Source organism: Solea senegalensis, linkage group LG4, assembly GCF_019176455.1.
Source record: "Solea senegalensis isolate Sse05_10M linkage group LG4, IFAPA_SoseM_1, whole genome shotgun sequence".
In the NCBI taxonomy this organism is placed as follows: domain Eukaryota; kingdom Metazoa; phylum Chordata; class Actinopteri; order Pleuronectiformes; family Soleidae; genus Solea; species Solea senegalensis.
The window spans coordinates 8289356-8309507 of record NC_058024.1 but is presented as its reverse complement, the minus strand read 5'-3'; the positions used below and the strand labels follow the sequence as shown (position 1 = coordinate 8309507).

At 37.8% G+C, this 20152-nt stretch overlaps 2 protein-coding genes across 2 annotated transcripts; both read right to left on the bottom strand.

The window, feature by feature from the left end:
* Positions 1–2504: 2504 nt before the first annotated feature.
* Positions 2505–9421, bottom strand: tatdn2 (TatD DNase domain containing 2). The gene is made up of 7 exons (XM_044024713.1): positions 9378–9421; positions 8108–8432; positions 7494–7877; positions 6088–6996; positions 5493–5620; positions 5087–5270; positions 2505–3018 (listed from the first exon to the last, which is right to left on the bottom strand). Exons 2-7 carry the CDS (start codon positions 8405–8407, stop codon positions 2878–2880), a joined length of 2046 nt encoding a protein of 681 aa, XP_043880648.1. The 5' UTR covers positions 8408–8432; positions 9378–9421; the 3' UTR covers positions 2505–2877.
* Positions 9422–13825: 4404 nt separating this feature from the next.
* vhl (von Hippel-Lindau tumor suppressor) lies at positions 13826–18609 on the bottom strand. The gene is made up of 3 exons (XM_044025037.1): positions 18135–18609; positions 16814–16936; positions 13826–16162 (listed from the first exon to the last, which is right to left on the bottom strand). The coding sequence occupies exons 1-3, from the start codon at positions 18319–18321 to the stop codon at positions 15969–15971; spliced, it is 504 nt and encodes a 167-aa protein (XP_043880972.1). The 5' UTR covers positions 18322–18609; the 3' UTR covers positions 13826–15968.
* Between the last annotated feature and the right edge of the window lie 1543 nt (positions 18610–20152).

Here is a 20152-nt window from a genome sequence, read left to right as displayed (position 1 = left end):
CTCATATCTTTGTGGAATGTTTTTCCTTCTCCTTCCTGTCTCGCTTTACTGGCAGAACAACCTACAGGTGCATACTGCCCCCTACTGTCTAGGGGTCAATTGCTCTGCCTGTATGCTCTTCAGAATGATGGGTGACATAGATTTGTTTTACACTTCACGATTTTAAGCTGAAAAATTGCCATGAAAACTATCTTTAGTTCACCTTTTTTGCGATTTCACTTCATTTTACTGTTTATTTTATATTTATTTTGACATTATTTTTTACTTTAATGTTAGTAATATGAGACATTATTGTGATTATTGTCAGTTTGAAAAGCACTATATAGATTAAGATATATTAATATATTTACTGTTATCCTAAACAATGACAAATGTAATCCCTGAATGGTTGTTGCAAAGTGTATGATGTCCTTTGGAGATCATTATCTCAGAACATTTACATTTTACATTTAAGCATTTAGCAGACGCTTTTATCCAAAGCAATTGTAGACTGGATTTGAACTTCTACTGTAAAGCTGACCTGGTTTCAGTCATGTGATTGTTCTAATTTCTGGGTCAAACACAGAACAAGGTGAGGACAGCGAGTGAAAATCACAACAAATCATGCATGAAACTTTGCATGTACAGTAAGTTTGTTTTTTTCTCTTCTAGAACGTTGTGTGTTGCTGCAGGAGTTAGTTCAAAGTCTGCTGAGAAACTGTGACATAAGGTACCTTACACCAAATCTCTCTGCTCAATTTATACAAAAATGCAGGTTCACCCTGAGCATATAAAGTCCAATAATTTGACTCTTTAATATTATTTATAAATGTTGTCTCTCTTATGGTACCAGAGTGACTGTTAAACAATCAGACATGTAGTCATCATACAGTACTCATCTCTAGAACTGAAACAATTAATCGATGAATCGATTATTAATCTATTACTAAATTAATTGACAACTATAATCGATTAATCGGTTTGAAGCTTTTTTCATGATTAAAACAAGATTTCTGATCTTTTAAGCTTCTTAAATGTCAATATTTTCTAAATTTCTTTGCTCTGGATAACAAAGAAATGTCTTGGTTTGTGGACAAAACAAGACATTTGAGAACATTGTCATTTCCAGGTTTGACGAACACAATCAACATTTTTTAAGATTTTCTGACATTTATGGACCAAACGATTAATCGAGAAAATAATCAACAGATTAATCGATTATGAAAATAATAGATTATGAAAATAATAGATTAAAGAAGTTAGTTGCAGCTCTACTCGTCTCATTGTGAAACAGTTACTCAAGACTGCTGCCATGGGGGCAGCCTGTGACCAAGTGGAAAGGGAACTTGACTTGTCGCCGGTTCAAATCCCCACCCGGCCAAAAAGGGCTGGGGTACCCCTGAGCAAGGTACCCAACCCCCAATGCTCCCTGGGCGCCACTCAGTGTGGCAGCCCACTGCTCCTAATTCAAGGATGGGTCAAATGCAGAGGTATACTTTCCCTAAGGGGATTAATAAAAACTAACTTTTTAAAAAGACTGCTGCCATCATTAAATTTGTAAGACATGACTGAAGTTAAGATCATTCAAACGTAAAATGTAAAATAAAACCATATGGGTTTTTTTTAAAGCCTCCAACCACAAGTGGAGATGGTTGCAAGTCACATGACCATATAATGGAGCTTTACCAGAATGAAATAAGATTGAATATGAACTAAAAGCTTTATCACATATTGTTTATGCAGCATATAGATTGAGTTGAAGTCATTTGCCATGTCAGCAGATGGCAACCTGTATTTGCCTGTATAATTTAGTGTTATACAGAAAGTGTGCCTGTAAAAATGAAGCATGCTTTGTCTCTGTCTTGTCACTGACAAGTTCTAAAAGACTAACGGGTCAAGATTATAGGTGAAATGAAGGAGTTGGGAGGGAGAATGAGGACCAGGTATCCTTGAAACATAAAAATGATACAGCAAGGTTGAAAATGTTATCACTTCAAAGAAAGTTCTCTTTAAAAAGAAATCCCTAACTGACCTCTAAACCTAATCAGCTGACCATTTTCAATTGCAAACTAATATATATAATATTGTTCTGTTCCTGTGGTGAACATTGAATTACAAACTTCCTGTTCAAACCATTAACATGGTGTGTTCGGTAGTTCAGGACAGGATCTAGACCTCCTGGCAAAGAGGCTTCCATTTCCAACCCTTCAAAAGGAGAAATGCATTTTAAAGCGTCCCTCTTGTTAAAATTAATATTCCAAAGCCATTTATTCATCTAGCACAAGTATATCCACGGATGGCATCCTCCGACCGAAATCATATTGCAAATAAAAAGCACTCAAGGCATTAAATTAATGGACACAGCCTCTTCCTCTCTCCAAGTGTCAGCTTTGCTCAGGGCATGTTTATTTCATTATGCTAGACACTAAATTGTACATTTTTTTTATGTTCTTTCATCAGCACTAGTATTATTGAGTGAATAAATAAGTCATAATGAATAAACAGGCAGGAGTAAAGGCCTTTATTATGTCTTATGTTGTATCCAATCAAATGAAATTACAGTGTGAAGATACAGCAAACATACAATACGTCAACACGGCAAAGTAACACAGCAAGAACAAAAACATCTTGGAAATTATTTGCAAATAAGAACAATGTCAGAATATAATAAAACAATGAATAATTATAATACTATGTCACACATTTTCACTGTTTTTTTTGCCTTCTGTTAGGTGAAAGATCAGTTTGCTTATTTTTGTGGTTCTTTCCAACCAAGACAGCTCCTCCATTCTCTAACATCTCAACATATGGAGAATTTCATTATTCTAAAACAAAAAGACGCATAAAAAGTTTACGCATCACAAAGCAGCTGATTTACTTTCTCACCATCTGTGAGGATCAGACTCCGTAGAGTTGTGTGGTGTTCTGTCGGAGAGTGGCTAGGACTGTGGGCACGTCTTCTCCCTTCAACAGGCTCAGCTCCTGCACAGTGTGGATGCCCAATCCAGGATGTGAGAACTTGCAGACGGTTTTACTCACCTGTTAAGAGTGAGACACAGCTTTGAATTAGGGATGGGAACGACACAGCATTTTGAGAGTCGATTGTCGAAGGCCACGTGTCAAATTTTTGTCGAATTGTCTGCCTCTTTTTAATAACAGCAGCAACCTGTAGAAAATATTCAACACTGTACTACTTCATTTTAGGCTCAAAAACATGGCTGTAATGTCCAATATTGACCATCAAAGCAGTGATAATAAAAATGAGAGACTTTGGCAAATTAATTCAACATCCTTCTTAAAAAGTAGAGCTGTAATGTCATCCACACCCGCTGCTAAATATCAATAATCCACCCGCCATCCCCCAGAAGCAATGTTTATTTCAACAATTAATACCCACACCCGATCATCACTCATTGTAGTAGCAGTCTGCTAAACATATGGAACACAGCATCTGCACAGATCATCCAAGTCAACTAATTTCTGCCTGATGAAAAATAATGTTTTGAGAATGTTCACATTTCAGATCTAGTCAATATGTTAAACAAGGTATTATTTATTTATTTCAACCACGACCTACCTGCAATTCATCCAAATATTGTTTTTTTGGTGAACTTATCTTATCATTTCAGCCTAGTTTTTGTTCAAGAACACAAGCATGGCCCCGTGTTTGGGAAGAAGGCAAGTGCGGAGTCTATTCACTATTAATCCCATGGCAGAGAAAACTTTCTCCACTGGCACGGATGTGGCAGGGATGCAGAGGTAGGCTTTCGCTAGACAGCTAAGGTGTTTGAACCTGAGCGTCCACCAGAGTGCAGGATCTTGACTGGGTGAGACGCCATCTTCATTTGTGTTGCACTTTATGATGTTTATTTGAATACACAATGCAACAACTTGAAAGACAAAATGCAATGCAATATACAAATACACATAAAAATCCCACATGCCCCCGTCCCTGACAACTCTCTTCTTTTTTTGTCGAGGTGAGCATGTGTCGATTGTCGGCCGTTTTGTCGGAAAAATATTCCCATAATTAAAGGTGACATCGAATGCTTGTATCACACATATGTTAGTTATGGAGGTCTACTTACATATATAAACTTGTTTTCATGGTTAAAATCCTCCTAATCGCTGCAAACGAGCTGATCAATATATCTCCTCACTGACGCTCTCGTCAGCCGCGCTGTTTCAGACCAAAATCGCACCCCCAGAACGTGGACTGTGTTGTGATTGGCCAGCCAACGAGAGCTTTCCCACTGTCCTGTGATTGGCCAGGTACCTGGAAGTGACGTCATTGGTAGGCCCGCTCTCAGATACACAGCTCCCCCTCTGGCACGGTGGATGCTCTGCATCTCAGCAGCTACAACGAGAGTAGTTCTTCTTCTTCTGCGGTTGAATGTACGCAACCGGATATGCCCGGACTAGTGCCCACACCAGGAGGCGCTACGGTGGTGAGAGGAGTGGTGAGGATATCTGATGACGACATCAAATTACGGAAGTGCCGATCCGCTTCGCAGAGACCAGGAAAACAATAAAACCCTATTTTCTCAGGAGTGGCTGAACTGTTTGTTCTGAAACTTTAGGGTTTCATAAACGAGGTAATGACGCAGATACACACACAAAGGCAGCGTTAATTGGTCTATGTGGCCTTTAAATGTACACAACTGGGAGTGTTTACAAACAAACAGGACCTTCCCTTCTTTAGTCTGTCCCAAAGCAGTAGATTTATGTAAAGTTCAAGCTCCTGAGCCAAGCCAGCGCTCCTCTTTTCTTCACTATAGGCTATACCCAGGTATTTCTTTTCTTCGTTAAGTAGAATGACTGAGCACTAGCTCATCACTAGATGCTCCCTTAGAGGTCATTTTCTTCCTAGTTCTTATAATTGAATTTCGATGTACAGTATCACATTGCACATATTCAAGCCTATTATCCTCATTTCAAATTCTCTTTAATGTATAATACTTAAAACTTATATTCAGAAATATTCACACTATGCGTCCCACAGAGTCTGTGCTGCATGATTTTAGTTATGTTGTGTGTCAAGCCATGCTGAAGAAGATTTTCTGTTAAGTTTGGTTTCAATTACAATTACTCAATTATTGAAATGTACCTGTCTTGGCAGGAAATAAGGTGCATCTGTCTCCACCACAATGCGCTTAAGAGGGATCTGGCGGACAGCATCTCGGGCTTCTTTGGCACTGGAGTACGTGATCAAGGCTGTGAAGCCAACATACATGTTGGGGAACTCCGTCAGGAAGGGCTCAATCACTGGATAACTGTTTGTGAAGCAGTGTCTGGAACCCGTACAAGTAAACAAGACAGAAAATTTGCAGATTGATAAAAATATGTAATATGCTGCAAAAAATACCAATATGATAACTAAAACAAAATGTGATTTTCTGAAATTCATAGGGATTATTATGCATTTGAACTGAGCAAAATAGAAGCATCCTCAGCATTTCTTCATGTTAACTAAGAAAGCAAGTAAAATTATTTTCCCACAAACACACACACACCTGTGAATTTTGTAATCCCAGGGAACACACTTCTTCATGATAGCCAATAGGTCATCGTCCGCGTCCCTACAGTGAATCACCAGAGGTTTCTGCATGGCCACAGCCAGACGCAGCTGACGCTCAAACACCTTCTCAGAGAAGCAGAGAAACACAACAGATGCCACAACATTTATTACTATTTTACATTATTACTGCATTCAACACAATGGAGTGCAGGTCAGACAATAGCAACGGGATAGTATATGCATATGAAGGTCAAGACAAACTGTGCATCTCCACTACAAAAAAATACCTACTTAACTAGTCATCACTGCACGGCTGAGCGAAACTGGGGTGACTTTGTTTTATATGCGACACACACACGAGTGACTAGACTAGACTAGACTTTACACCAGACTCCTGTAGTTGTTGGAGATTAACCCACGTTTTTAGGATTGTTAAGTAGTTTCAGCTGTAGAAAGTGCTGCAGCGATAACAGGCTTAATCAGCATTGTGTGAAGTCATTTGACAATGGTTTGAATGTAATAGACATTTGTTTATATCTAAATGTTAAAAACTGCAGCTTTAATTTTGACCATATCAAATAAGTACATACCTCTTTTTGTGTGGAAACATTTGTTGAGTTTTTATGTGAGTAATCCAGACCCATTTCACCAAATGCTACAGCTTTTGGGTGCCGCATGGCCTTCAGTATGTTGCCTTCATGAGCACTCGAGTACTCCTTGGCAAAGTGGGGGTGGCACCCAAATGCTCCCCATACCATGTCTTCAGTCAGTAAACCTTCCCACAGGTCCTGTTTCACCATGACCCCTGGATTGCAGAAGTTGGTAATACAGCCCTCAAACTCAGAGGGAAAGCTGCTCTTATACAGCCTTCGAAAACTGCCGAATGTCCCTCGGAAGCGAAGTTTTCCATACAGCATGTCTATGTGGCAGTGTGTGTCTATGAAACCAACACCAGTGTTCAGGTATGGGTCATTGGTCTTTGTATGCTCTGCCCCCAGGGAAAATCTCCTCTTTGGAGTGCCACGAGTAAAAGTGTAGGGAGGGTGGTGGATGTTAAAGCCAACATCTGACTGCCTGCGTGTAGATGTTGATTTAGGGTTTGATACTTGTCTGTGTGAGTTGATTGGCAGTGCAAATTGATCCAATGAACAGAACCTAGAGTATGAGGAGCTGCTGTTTTTAGTCTCAACCCCAGCTGCCTCTGGAGGGTCAGTGTATGGCGTTTGGGGCTGCTTGGGTGAGACAGAAACTGTGCTCTGTGGAGGCATGAAAGGCATCTCCAGGTCTTCAACAGGTACATGGATGGAAGCATTGGATCCATTAGTAGCCAGAATGTTGGAAGAGGAAGTAGTACATCTCTTGATACTCAATGATGGACTCGGGAGGGATGAGTCATCATTTCCTTGATCAAAAGACCCAACCTGAGAGGTTGTCTCAACAAACAAAGTGTCCTGAGAAACATATCTCCTGAGTGAATTCTCTCCTTTTCGCAGAATGCGCTGAAAAAACAAAAACACATTAGAATAATAATTACATGCAAAACTAATGTAGTGCATGGATAACTATACTATAGTTGAACTGGCTCCGACCACTACAGTTTTAAAGGATGGCTAATACAAATATTACAACCTTGAGTGTCTGCTGATATCAATATCAGTCCAATATGGTTGTTTTACATATTTTAGATGAACAAGTTGTTAATTACACACCTGTGCGGATGCCAAAGCCATTTCAAAACACATTGCTCTAAATCTGTATATGCTGCTCCACATTTACAGGCCACAACATTGATCAGTTACACTTGTGGTTATTGTGTCGAAAAAGGGCTATTTAAGCTATAGAGCCCAAAAATATAACAAAGTCCAGGTTTTTCATTTCAAAACATTTACTGAAAAACTTTCTACAAATACAAAAGTAGAAAGTCAAATATTTAGAAACTTCCAAATTATTGGACATCTCCTCTAAAATGTAAACTATATGATGTTTCTTAACTTACCCAACCACATGTTTGTGGATCAGAGCTGTTACCAGGTGTTTCTGTATCCTTACAGAACTGAAGGGGGGACTTTTCATCTTCCTGGATAGTTCCGAGATCTTTGGATTTATGTTCAGTTTTGATTGGGGAGCAGTCATTATTCATGACAGGTCTGTCTTCGGTCTTGACAGGTGAAGATAAAAGTGGCAAAGACAGGCTGTCGGTGTCATTCCTGGGGACTGTACCACCAAGTGCAGCAATCACTGCCATCCTGTAAATAGCCTTTGATCCTTCTTCAGGTGTCCTCTCTTTCTTTTTGAGGATGAATGAATGAGATTGAGGTGGTGATGTTTGCTGACTCTCTGTAGATTCCAGATGCTTGGGTGAGTCGTCTATTGGCGTTTCCTGATATTCATGGGGGAACAGAAGGGATCAAGTGGTTACAATAACTGAATGCATTGCACAAGACACACGTACATTAATTCAAGCGACATCTGTATGTCTGTCAGGAGTCAAAGTCATCAAATGCAAAAGTCCATTGATGACTCTGAACAAAGTAAAGGTCGAGTTGAGAGAGAAAAAGTTGCACTTGTTTAAGACAATAGACAAGAGTCAGCTTTTCAGTATAGATTTACCTTTGAAGTTCTGAATAGCTCATTATTTCTTCTGGAAAGCTTCCTCAGCTTAACTGTGCCTGTAGAGGGCAAGTATTTGCCAAGAACCTCTGCTTTTCTCTTAGGTGTGTCCAGAGTTAGTGCTCCAAAGCCCTCGGGTCCTTGAGAGTCATTGAGGAGTGAAGTGTCCGAATCTTCATCTGGCGATGTACTCGAGCGTGAGGGTGTGTCTGCACCTGCCTTACTCATCTGAAGATGTGTGGGTGAGGTGACAACACTTCGTAGCCACTTCAACGACATCTTCTTTTTGCTGCTGGCCATGTTTAAGAACTTGATAACGTTTAAACTGAAAAAGATTGAATGAGACATCTATAAAAGCATCATTGTTACAAAACTTAAGCTAAAAATGCAGCATTCACAAAATAAGTTCTTTGACATTTATAAAGATTCTGAGAACAAAAAATATTAAAACCATTTTAAAAAGTAATCAGCCAGTGCACATTCAAGAAATTGAAGACAGTTGTATTCTTCTACAAGGCCAAAATTGCAATTTGAAACAAAACAATCAACTCCAATCAGTAAAATTCATCACGTTTAACTATTATGCAGTGAATATTGAAACAGAGCTTTAATAATAACACATTATATTTGAAGCACCTAACAAGACACTTTACATAATTGGCATTGAATACAGAGTAAAGTTTAAAAAACACGTACACAGTTTATTTTCAATTTTGGTGTATCAGTAAATGTTATTTTATTATTTAATTTAATTAATTCAATTAAAAAAAAAATATTAATTGTGATTTAAAACTACTATATACTGTATATTGCCTTGCTTATGGTATTCCATCATAATGGAATATGCATCTTATCACCAGATTTTTACCACTTAAATGTTCTTAATACTTTTATTTATTTATTTAATTTTACACTTTTACTTATTACTCTTGTTCAAGTACAAAAATGATATTCAAATCTAAAATCAAGTTGTTTAACTAAGTATATTCATAGTGTTGTGATAACCATTAGTTTTTAAAAAGTACACTGGACGTAGAAAACGGGAAGAAACACGGGCAGGGGTGTGGTGGTTAGCCACAAGGTCGTTAGCATAGCACATCCACATTAGCCAATGAACTGCTAACATTCGTTTTTTTAATTGAACCGCCAGTAAATATTGAAGCTAGCCGAGATGAGACTGCATATTAGTGATTTTAAAAGACACTTTAGACACATTTATCTTACGTTTCTCCAAATTAATACAACTAATGATGAAGAGTAGTTTCGTTACCGTTTCAGGTGCCGCAGAAATGTCCTAAAGCGCGAGTTGGTCGCACAAAGTGTTACTTAATTGGACGACTTCGCCCGTGAACGTCACTCGTTTCCTGCTAATAAACATACAGTTTCTACAGTTAAACATACAGTGCTGTTCGCCTTGCCTACGTGTTCAAACAGCTAACCCTGAGTCAATCCTGTGCGTAGCTAATTGAACGGTAACAGCAACGGCAGGTGGCGATGTTGCGCATTGTCTGCGTGTGCATGTTCAGCAAGAGTCGAGAAGAAGAGTAGATTTTTACACATTCTAAATCATAAACGTGTGAAATTTAATTGGACGTTTTATATAAAATGTGTTCAATATATGAGTGAAAATCGACACTGGTGCTCTCTTATACTCTCAGTCATTTGGAAAGATGTATTTTTATTTCTAAGCTCCACTGTAAAGAGTTAGTTGTATGTGACCTCATTGTACCTGCATAATGACTTAAAACCTCGAAATAACTGCTTTCAATACGTCTATCATCCTCTCACATTAATCTGAGCTCATATATTTGTTTGTTTAAACATTATGATTGTACATTACAAACAACAGGTTTAACAAATCCAGAGAGTAACCCTAAACTCTGAGTTGATGTTGAACCGCAACATAGGAAACGCTGACCTTTTGGTTTTTAACATCTAATTTGAGTACATTTAGTAAACCTTCATTATGTTACATCCTGAGTTATCAGAACTTGGTTTTCTTGGTTTGGTTGTGTCTGAACCAGTGTGATCCAACCCAATGCTGCTTTAAATGGATTACATAAACCTGGAGTGTAGAAAAAAGGATTCACAAATCCAGATCTTAATCCAAATTAAACATTGCTGCTTTATTGAACTGGTATAGAACTGGCCCATATGTATTTAAATGGACTGCACAGTCTGTGATGTGGACAATTCTGCAACACCAACATTAAAAGAAACAACTTTCCCCTGAAAGGAAACGAATAATAAAATGATTCCTGTGCACATATAATGTCAACTTCTTATATTAAAATCAAACTGTGTTAATTACTGTGGGAAAATGCCATTTCAGGTCAAAGTGGTGGGTCAGAGAGTATATCTACCAATTGTATAGCTATGGCTCTGTTATACTGTATATCCTTTATTATAATAACTTCAGGACACAGAGTGAAAATGTTCAGTCATTTAAAAAAAAAGTTATCCAAAAGTCACTAAATCAACTGAATATGGACTTTTGAATATAGATTTCCTTAAGACATCTCATGGATGAGAAGTTGTCGAGGATAAGGAAAATAAGAAGGGGCTGTATGCTTTAAAATCCTGCATATAAGAAACATTTTATTGGAAGTATCACATTTACATGATGATAATGTAAAATCGAAAATTCACTTCATGTGATGAAAGATATTGGTGAAAAAAATTGTTTGTAGTGAAGGATGAGTGGAAATTATATTGAATGTGACCTTTGTAATACGACCCTGAATCGAGGATTATGTACATATGGGTTACAAAGCATGTGGTTGCCATGGTAATGGGGGGAGGGCAGTCAAGAAAGCAGTAGTTTAAAATGGACAGATAAGGAGTTGCTATTCCTATTTTACTACTTGCTAGCACAAGTCAATGATGAAATATGAGGCCATTCTCTGGATATTAATTTAAACCTATTTTACTGAAGCAATCTTTGTTGGTTTATATCCATAGCTGCTACACAGTCAGCTGGAGCACATGTGGAGAAAGCCACCATACCATCTGAGTTGCAGATGGTATAAATAGATAAATGTGGTTTACAAAATTTTCCTGTGATCCATTTTGCCAGTAAATTGAGGATATTTACCCAGGAGACTTTGTGGCTTTTGTACAAGATCACCATGTTCCTGGATTATGTTTCTCTTTAACAAGAAAAGAGGGAAGTGCATGGCCTAGCACTTTTCTCTGACTGTCTCTGACTTTTATACTTGTGTATTTTACAATAATCATTCAGGTGTGCACTTTGCCCAGCATCCATTTATATTACAGAATATAATCCTGTCTGAATTAGGGATGGGAATCAATATAGTAATTTACTGGACCAGATATTGGACAGATAAAAATGTCAAATCCGATACAATCCAAAAATCTTTTATATCGCATGATTCACTATATACAGACTGTCTGGAGATCTGCTGTTAACAGCTGTGGCTGATTGCAGCTGCTCATTTAGGTGTTGCATCAGGACAGGCATCTGGATGTAGGCAGTTGGGAGCTAGATGTGTCTCCTCACACTCACATTAAATAAGTTACCACTATGAATTGTATCTGTGTAAAACCAGTAAACGATTTAAAAAGGAGAACTGAGCCAGTGCCACTGGGGGATCAAAGATCCTCAAAAAAAATCTAAAAGTCCACTTGCTACCGATTCAGTGAGTTTTAGATTACTTTAACCTGGATGAATGAGAGTCTACACACATTTCCATGCAGGGTTAAATGAATCTTAGTGACTTTTGTCAGACTCAGTAATCCCAGAGAGGCTTTGAAGGCACCAAGGCTGTATTTCTTAACTGCAAAGTGGGGAGAAAAAATGCATTAGTATTATAAGGGACTGAAAATAAGTCTCTCTAAAATTATATTTTATACTCATAAATATTAGGGTTACACGGTGGTTTAGTGGTTAGCACTCTCGCCTTGCAGTGAGAAGACCCGGGTTCGAATCCCGGTTGGAACAAAGGCCTTTCTGCATGGAGTTTGCATGTTCTCCCCGTGTGTGTGTGGGTTCTCTCCGGGTTCTCCGGCTTCCTCCCACAGTCCAAAAACATGCAATGTGGGGATTAGGTAAATTGGACACTCTAAATTGACCGTAGGAGTGAGTGTGAGAGTGAATGGTTGTTTGTCTCTATCTGTGTGTGGCCCTGCGATGGACTGGCAAACTGTCCAGGGTGTACCCTGCCTATCGCCGATGTAGCTGAGATTGGCACAGCACCCCCCGCGACCCTCTGGTGGAGGATAAAGCGGTTAGATGATGACTGATGACTGACTCATAAATATTAAGTGCTGAAATTCCTTGAACAGAATATAGAAGGTGATGATCAGGTGTATCGGTGAAGCAGATATTGATTATGACATTCAAACTCAAAGTAAGCATATTTACACTATAAAACTCAAAAGGTATGTCCTGTTGCTCACAACAATTTTTCAAAATCAGACATGATTATACAATAATTATAATCACTATCAAAAGAAAGATAGTATAGATCTCATTCCTCTTACCCATGTGCACTTGAATGTCACATATTCACCAATACATGTACTGTAAGTACTTATTTTAATGTGAAGGTAACATTTTTTCTGGACCACTGACAATTTGAGCACTTCTTCTCTACGACCCACTAGCAGAACCCCATCCTGGTACGGTCATTGAACACATTCCTGTACTCTGACATGTTTTGAGGAGACTTTTCGTTTTGTTGGAAGCCTGCAGGTGAACCTACATACAAACATACCTGTACATTTATACTCAAGCAATCATTGAAAGGTGACCCACACCTACTATGATATCAAGTTACAAACAGAGAGAGACAATACAGGAGTTAAAGCAATATCAACATAGCCATATATTAAATTAGATTTCTTTTAATCATTATTTTACAAATAGGACAACCCAAATATGACCCAAAAAGACCCAAAATATGGCATTCAAATAGATTAAAGTTATATGAAAGAGTAATTTAGGGGGTTTCAGATCTTTTTTTTCTAAAATGTCAGAGAGCAGGTAGTGCACTCCATTTACGGGTGTTCTATGTATTATATCCCGAGTCAGCGATCGCAAAACTACAATGAATATAACAAATTAATAGTGAACCAGAAAGGAAGCAAAAAGTAAAAACTTGTTAATGTGGGACCTACTGTAGATTTGCACCGAGGAGGGAATATGAACAGTGACAGCAGTTTTATCCCGAGTCAGAGGAGCTAACAGGACACTGGCAGGTGGCTTTTCAGCACTTTGATGTGATTCATAACCTAAAGGACACATGATAAAAGAATATCCAATCCAACTTTATTTGTTAAGCACAAACCTGTGTCCTTATAGGGCAACAGGGAGTGATGCAAGATAATCCGGTACCTAGGTGAGAATAACTGTGCATATCATCACAAGAGTATCACTTTGCTGTTGTTCTGTTAACTGTCAGTAATGACTTGGTAACTCTGACTCTTCTAACCATTATTTTCATTTTGCTCCAGTGATCTTTATGGAGATGCGGGTACATCACTGGGTGACTCTCTGTCATGCTGTGAAACAATGCAAGGATCCTGAATATTAGTTACATCATTCACTAATCACTTCACCTGGAAGACTGGAGCATGTATGTGTGTGTGTACGAGAGAGAGAAGCACTCTAGTTCATCTGCTTGTACAAAGTTCAATGTAACACTGAGTTTTATGGTGATTTCTCCATGATGGCATAATTACAAATAATTATACTCATTTTTAAAAATGTGCTGCTTTATTGGATGTTACTAAAATGAATCAGTGATCACTTTCAAATATTGTTGACCACACAGTGAGATACAAAATTACATAGTCACTATAATAGTAAAATAGAAATACATTTCCACAAAAACATACAAATGATTTTACAACAGTTTTCAGACCAGCAGATAGATAATTTTGCTCACTGTTGCATATAGTTCATATTCACAAAAATACTCTTTAACATGTTTCCACCATTAAGATGTATATTTTCATTTATACCCCATTAAAAACATATTTGTGACACAGTAGCAAGGTGCTCAATTGTGATTTCTGAAAGCTCTGCAGAAGAATACATGTAATTCTAAAGAGGCAAAACAAAAACATGAGCTCCTTGATCACTGTTTCACAGCCTGGCAATGTATTTACTTTCTCCCCTCAAAAGGAAATGATCTGCAATATAGCCTGGATAACAAAGTAAGGTGTTTTTTGAGAGGAAGACAATAAGACTTCTGCATATTAAAATGCAAAAAACACAAAAATGTGTAATGACAGTGGGACTGTCAGTCAAACCCAGTTCGTCCACAGTGACACAGTCCTAGATAGCAGTCAAATCAGGAAATGTCTCTGTGGGAGGATTAGTTGAGTGGAGGTATTTAATCGCATATGCGTTTCTGGAATTCCCATTTAATGTACATGTTTTCTTTAAAAATATCTACTGATTCCAAGACACAAATATCGTTATAATTTCCATCCGTTGCAAATCTTTGCATGTAGCATGAGAACATGCATGTCTTTGACAAAATGAAGTTGAGAGTAACAGATCTCAAGTTAAATGTTTCCAGTTTCTTTAGTGGGCTTGTGGGAATAAACATAGAAATCATCAGATAACATTTTTTAGAGGAAAAACAATGCTAATCCAAAGAGAATATGCCGTCATTAATTTAGTTCAGTGTAAAACTTTTTCGAAGGGTTTATCTGTAGAAGTTGAATACACTTCCCATGATTATGTTTGTGTATAATCACTTTAAAATAAAAAAAATTGTTAGATTTTATTAGCCTTAGAATAATCTTTTTTTTTTTTTTTAAATGTTCCAGGACCAATTCACTCAAATTCAAGGACCGAATGCACTGACACAGCCTAAGTTGGGAGGGAAACTTATAAAAGCCGCTTTGTCCATGGCTTCAACTTTTAATGATTTGCAGCACACTCTGCATCTGGACATATGATTGTCCTTGGGAATTTGGGGAAGTAAGTCTTTGTAATAATTTTCTTTGGTGAGACAGAGATCTTGGAATTTGCATTTCCCATTTTCCCATTGCATTGTTTACTCTCTCTTGCTTAACGTTACTCACTCTCTATTCTGCAATCTCATGTCACTGGTGGAGAGAGAGGACAGTGTCCACAACACGACTAGTAATTGTGACTCTACGTGTGTTCTGCGTAGGCCTAGTCTACGTACATCCAGAAATGCAGGGCGCATGAAACAGTAGGTGATGTCGTAATAAACAAGGGCACATCGGCGGCGGGAGACATTTAACTAAATAGCAACTTGATTTCTTTATTGCACAAAATTCAAGCATTTTTGTCTATTTAAGGTGATTTTCTTTCAAAGGTTAGGGTTAGGGTTATGAAATGTTGTTTTTTCAAATTCTCAAACTTTCAAGGATTTCAAGGATCCATGTTGGGAACCATGAACAAAGGCCAGCATATTGTGCCAACATGTTTCTACAGCAGAGTGTGCATTTGCATTTTAAAGCAGAAGCTTACTAAGAAAACAAGAAATAACAACATCCTGTGTGGTATGTGGAGACGACCCCTGGGAGAGGAAGGGGGTAAGCAGGGGAGCGCTCAGTTTGGTACAAACTGCAGTCTCATCGCAACCTGTCACAAACTCTTATATCTACCAGACCTTTGAAGGAGAAGCTACAGATTTATGAGTCATGATGAGTGATATTTGCTTAAAGCAGTAAATGAAAGTGGCGAACAGCAGATCTAACCAAGTCAGACTTGAAACAATTATAAGATCTCTAAAATCGTCAAGGCAACAGCTGATGTCTTATCTGAGAACTACTCTTATATTTTTTCTTTTTATTCTTGCCTTACTGATGTGCAAAATAGATCTCCTGATCTCTAATAACTGTTCAGTTTCATGTCTCATTCCTCCTGGCCTTGGATCCTCTCCAGCAGATGCTGCTCTAATCGCTGGTTCATGCGACGAAGATCTTTCTGTATACTGGGATGATCTTCCAGCTCTTCATGGAGACACCGCGCAATCTCCAACCTTCTGTAGTCTTCTGGCCGCACAAGACGCCGAATGACCTGAAGGGAACAGTCCTTGAGGCTGTATACTGTACAAGAGAATACATGTTTACAATATGTTAAGATTAGACAAAATAACAAGTAAAGTGATACCAATGTAAAGGGGACAATGGAAAACAATGGATAGCGGTAATTCAAATACAATTATTCCGTAAAAATATGACAGGGATAATAATATAAATAATTAAGTCCCTTTCGAGTATAGTCTCACACCCTCATAATTTTTCATACTGCACTGTAGACACTGTAGGTTACTATGACACATGACTCGCTGCGTTTTGTGCACATAATGATCCAGTTCATTCACACTGATTATTTGAGCTATATACAAAAACATAAATAACAAATTTACAAACGTGTAAAAAAGCAGTAATTTAACCTAAAATATTAATACTGTAACTTCTGAATTAATCTGATGGCTAAACATTGTATTCTAACGAGTAAAGCTATAGAAAATCTAAATATTGTTACAGAAGGATTACTGACATCAGGTTGCCATGTTTTTAAAAGAGATTCCTGGAGATTCTCTTCTATATTAACTTCCACAAGAGTTGTTCTCCATGCTGTTTGCTTTTGTGCAGAATTTTTTGTTCCGTTTATGCATTTGTCCCTTTAAACTATCAGCCTAGATAATAATCACAGCACTGTAATGAGTGGAAATCTGTGTAATCCCATCTTACATGGTAGAGTGACATGAGCAAAAGTAGCATGTCCGCCCTCTGCTGGTAAAGGAAGGAACAGGTCTTTGGTGTTCACTTTTAGGAGCTCATCACTCTCTACATCTCTGAACATCCAAGGATGATCTGGAAGAAGATGCAAGTAAATCAGTTTTGAAAGATATCATTCAATAAAAAACAGGTAAAACTTAACTGAAGAAAACAAAAGTCTGTGAAAACTTAAAAGTGCAGGATTTATTCACAACATAGAGAACAACATGCATAAATGTCTATGTATAGAACTTGGATGGAGCATCTATTGACGTAGCTTTCTCTGCTGTATGCTCTCCTTGCACCACCGCGAGGAAGCATCAAGTAGCGATGACCAGCGAGTAAAGCTGCCAGAGACTGATTACTTTAGTGCACCTTCATTTGTTCATTAACATATCGATATTTGCCCTGATGTATCAATTATCAAATTGCACAAGGAAGGACAACAATATATGACCAAATCAATATTTTGACCCACACCTAGCTAGGATGTTATACATGCATGTGATACACAAAATTTCATGATATGACATGGCATTGATTTTTTAAAGCCCTGTAACGATATATTGCAAATAATCTTGACAATGCTTTTGTGTTGCATTTAAGCCTCCGACTGCTAGTTGACAACAGGCCTTGAGCCAATTCACTCTCTTCATTCTCTCTTTTCTCCTTCCACTCCTCTTACTAGATAAAATAACTATATCCTGTTTACTGTTCAAAACACCTTGGTTATAGTGACACAATGTTTTTGTTGGGTTGTCTGCTGTTCTGCAGCTGTTGTAGCACTTCTATCCAAGAAAATGGCCAATACAGGGACTTTTACGTACATTAGATTTAAAATGAAGTGCTGTAACTCTTTACAAATGTGAAATGACTGCTGATACCTAGCTACTGTTAACACCACATTGGCCCTAGTTGACCTAGGAATAATTTCCATTTCAACTCTGATATGAAGATGACAGTTATAGGCTTGACTAAATTGTTCAGCAACAATTTTGATAATCGATTCATTGGTCAATAATCGATATGTTTAATAAATACGTTTTCTGATTTTTCAGCTTCTTAGATGTGAATATCAGCTGGTTTCTTTGCTCCATACAACAAAGCAATAATTAAAACGTATTCATTTTTGGTTTGTGGACAAAACAAGACATTTGTGAACATCATCATTTCCGGGTTTGAGTAACGCCTATCAACATATTATGGACCAAACGATTGCTCGATTAATCATGAAAATAACCGTTAGTCGCAGCCCTAGATTCTAAAACCTTCGTCACTGGAAAAGATGCTTTACCTACGTATGTGGTCATTCGCCGTCCCGATCCTGGCTGTAGATCATCGTACGGGTGCGGTTCCCCACGGTAGTTTATCCATAATGGACGCACCACACGGTTCGTGCGGTTACAAAACACAGCATTGACTTCAATTAGGGAGTTCCGGGAGCGAAGCAGGGGAATAGGCTGCTCTCCCTCTAGAGGCATTTGTCGCTAATTAAACCCTAAACAGTGAACGCTGCGAGGTTAGCCTTTAATGTTAGCTAGTAGCTAGCTGACAAAACACCCATAAACGAAGTCTGTCGTCGACCACGGAGACAGTTGGATGAAAAAAAGTGTGACACACAGTCAAATTAGATAGTATTGTGTTAAATAAGAAAGACAATTAGCTTGTTCTTCATAATAAATTCGCCACAGAGAAGCTTACTTACTTCTCAACCGGTTTGTTTACTTTCGGTTTTCCGGTTTGATAGCGTGACGTCAGACGACTCTGTGCTGTGATTGGTTGAGGAATACATGATGAAAATTTGGTCTCAGCGGTGTCCCATTTCGTGCGACACGTGACATAGACAGTGCATGGCATTGAAAAGCCTTTTTAATATTTATTCTCCAAGTTCGATTTCAGTCTGAAATCAACCTTGGCGAATTTTCAGATATCTGCAACTGTAGTTTTGTTAGTAAAAATTATGTTGCAGATATCAGTAGTAAATATCCTGTCTGACCAAGGGCCCATGGACCTGTTTAACCCATAATTAATACATGCTTATTATGATATTTATTATAATAAAATAAAGGGAAATAATTAGAAAGAAAATATATAATTAACATATGCGACACAAACAAAAACGAGAAATGAGAAAACCAAATTCAAATAAACGGTCCGATTTTGTTTTTTTTTTACTACTTTTTTGACTGGTAAAGGACAGGAACTCAGGTGACCCAAAAGTAAAAGCAAACACTTCAAAATAAAAGCAAAGAGGAGAGGAGAGAAACAAATAATAGCCGATTAGATGGATGGATGGTGTATGGATGGGGATGGATGGATGGACGGATGATTAGTGATGTTTACCCTCACTACCAGTCGATGGCAGTATGAGAGTATTTAACTGTATGCCTGGTTTGCTCATAGGCCTTTAATTGTCCAGGTTATTGATAGAGATGTATTGAATGATATTCGTTTCATCTAGTATTTGTTGGTTTATTTGCAACATTTTTAGGCCTGTATACAGCATGTATTGTATCTGTATGTTATCATTTCAGAGCCACCCATACCTCCATGAAGGGAGGAGCATGTGTTGATGCAGCAATAAATTAACTTTTTGGACTAAATAAAGAGGCATTTGGTGTTTTCTTAACAAACACCCTTCAGTTGACCTGGCTTCACTTACCACATAGTTTTTCATCACTGTATCATATCATCATCATCATTCACAGCTCAGCTCAGATGTCCTTCTGGCCTAACACTGCTGTCATCTTCTAAGCATCATAAAATGACAATGTGTTATTTATTTTTGATTTACTGACCATTCCAGACCAGTAGATATTTATGTTCAGATACAGTATGTCAGATTTAGTCATTTTTCAACTGATGTCTATTTATGCTGTCCATAGAGTGAAGGGAGCAAAATATGTTTATTCTTACCAATTTTTCTTATCCACCATGACTCCTTGTAAGTGCTCACACCGGGGTGTAAATACACTTCGTCTTTAGTTTTGAAGATTTAAAAAAATATTCATTGTCAATCAGTGATCAAGCTAAGATTATATCATTATATCATATCAAGTCCAATTTACAGAGGTTAATAGAGGTAATGATACATATGCTGAATACACACACATGGTTACATTATGCAAACTTTCTGATTAGAGGGGATGAATATGAAAAACTAAAATGTGTGGCCTTGTTTTTTTTAAGGTTTGAGTCAATAAAATATGTTAAACACCTCATGACAACCTGAAATGTTGGGTCAGTGTTTTGTCTTAGCTCACGATATATTTGGAGACTTGTTTGCATTCAACTTCCATTGTTTTTAGTTTG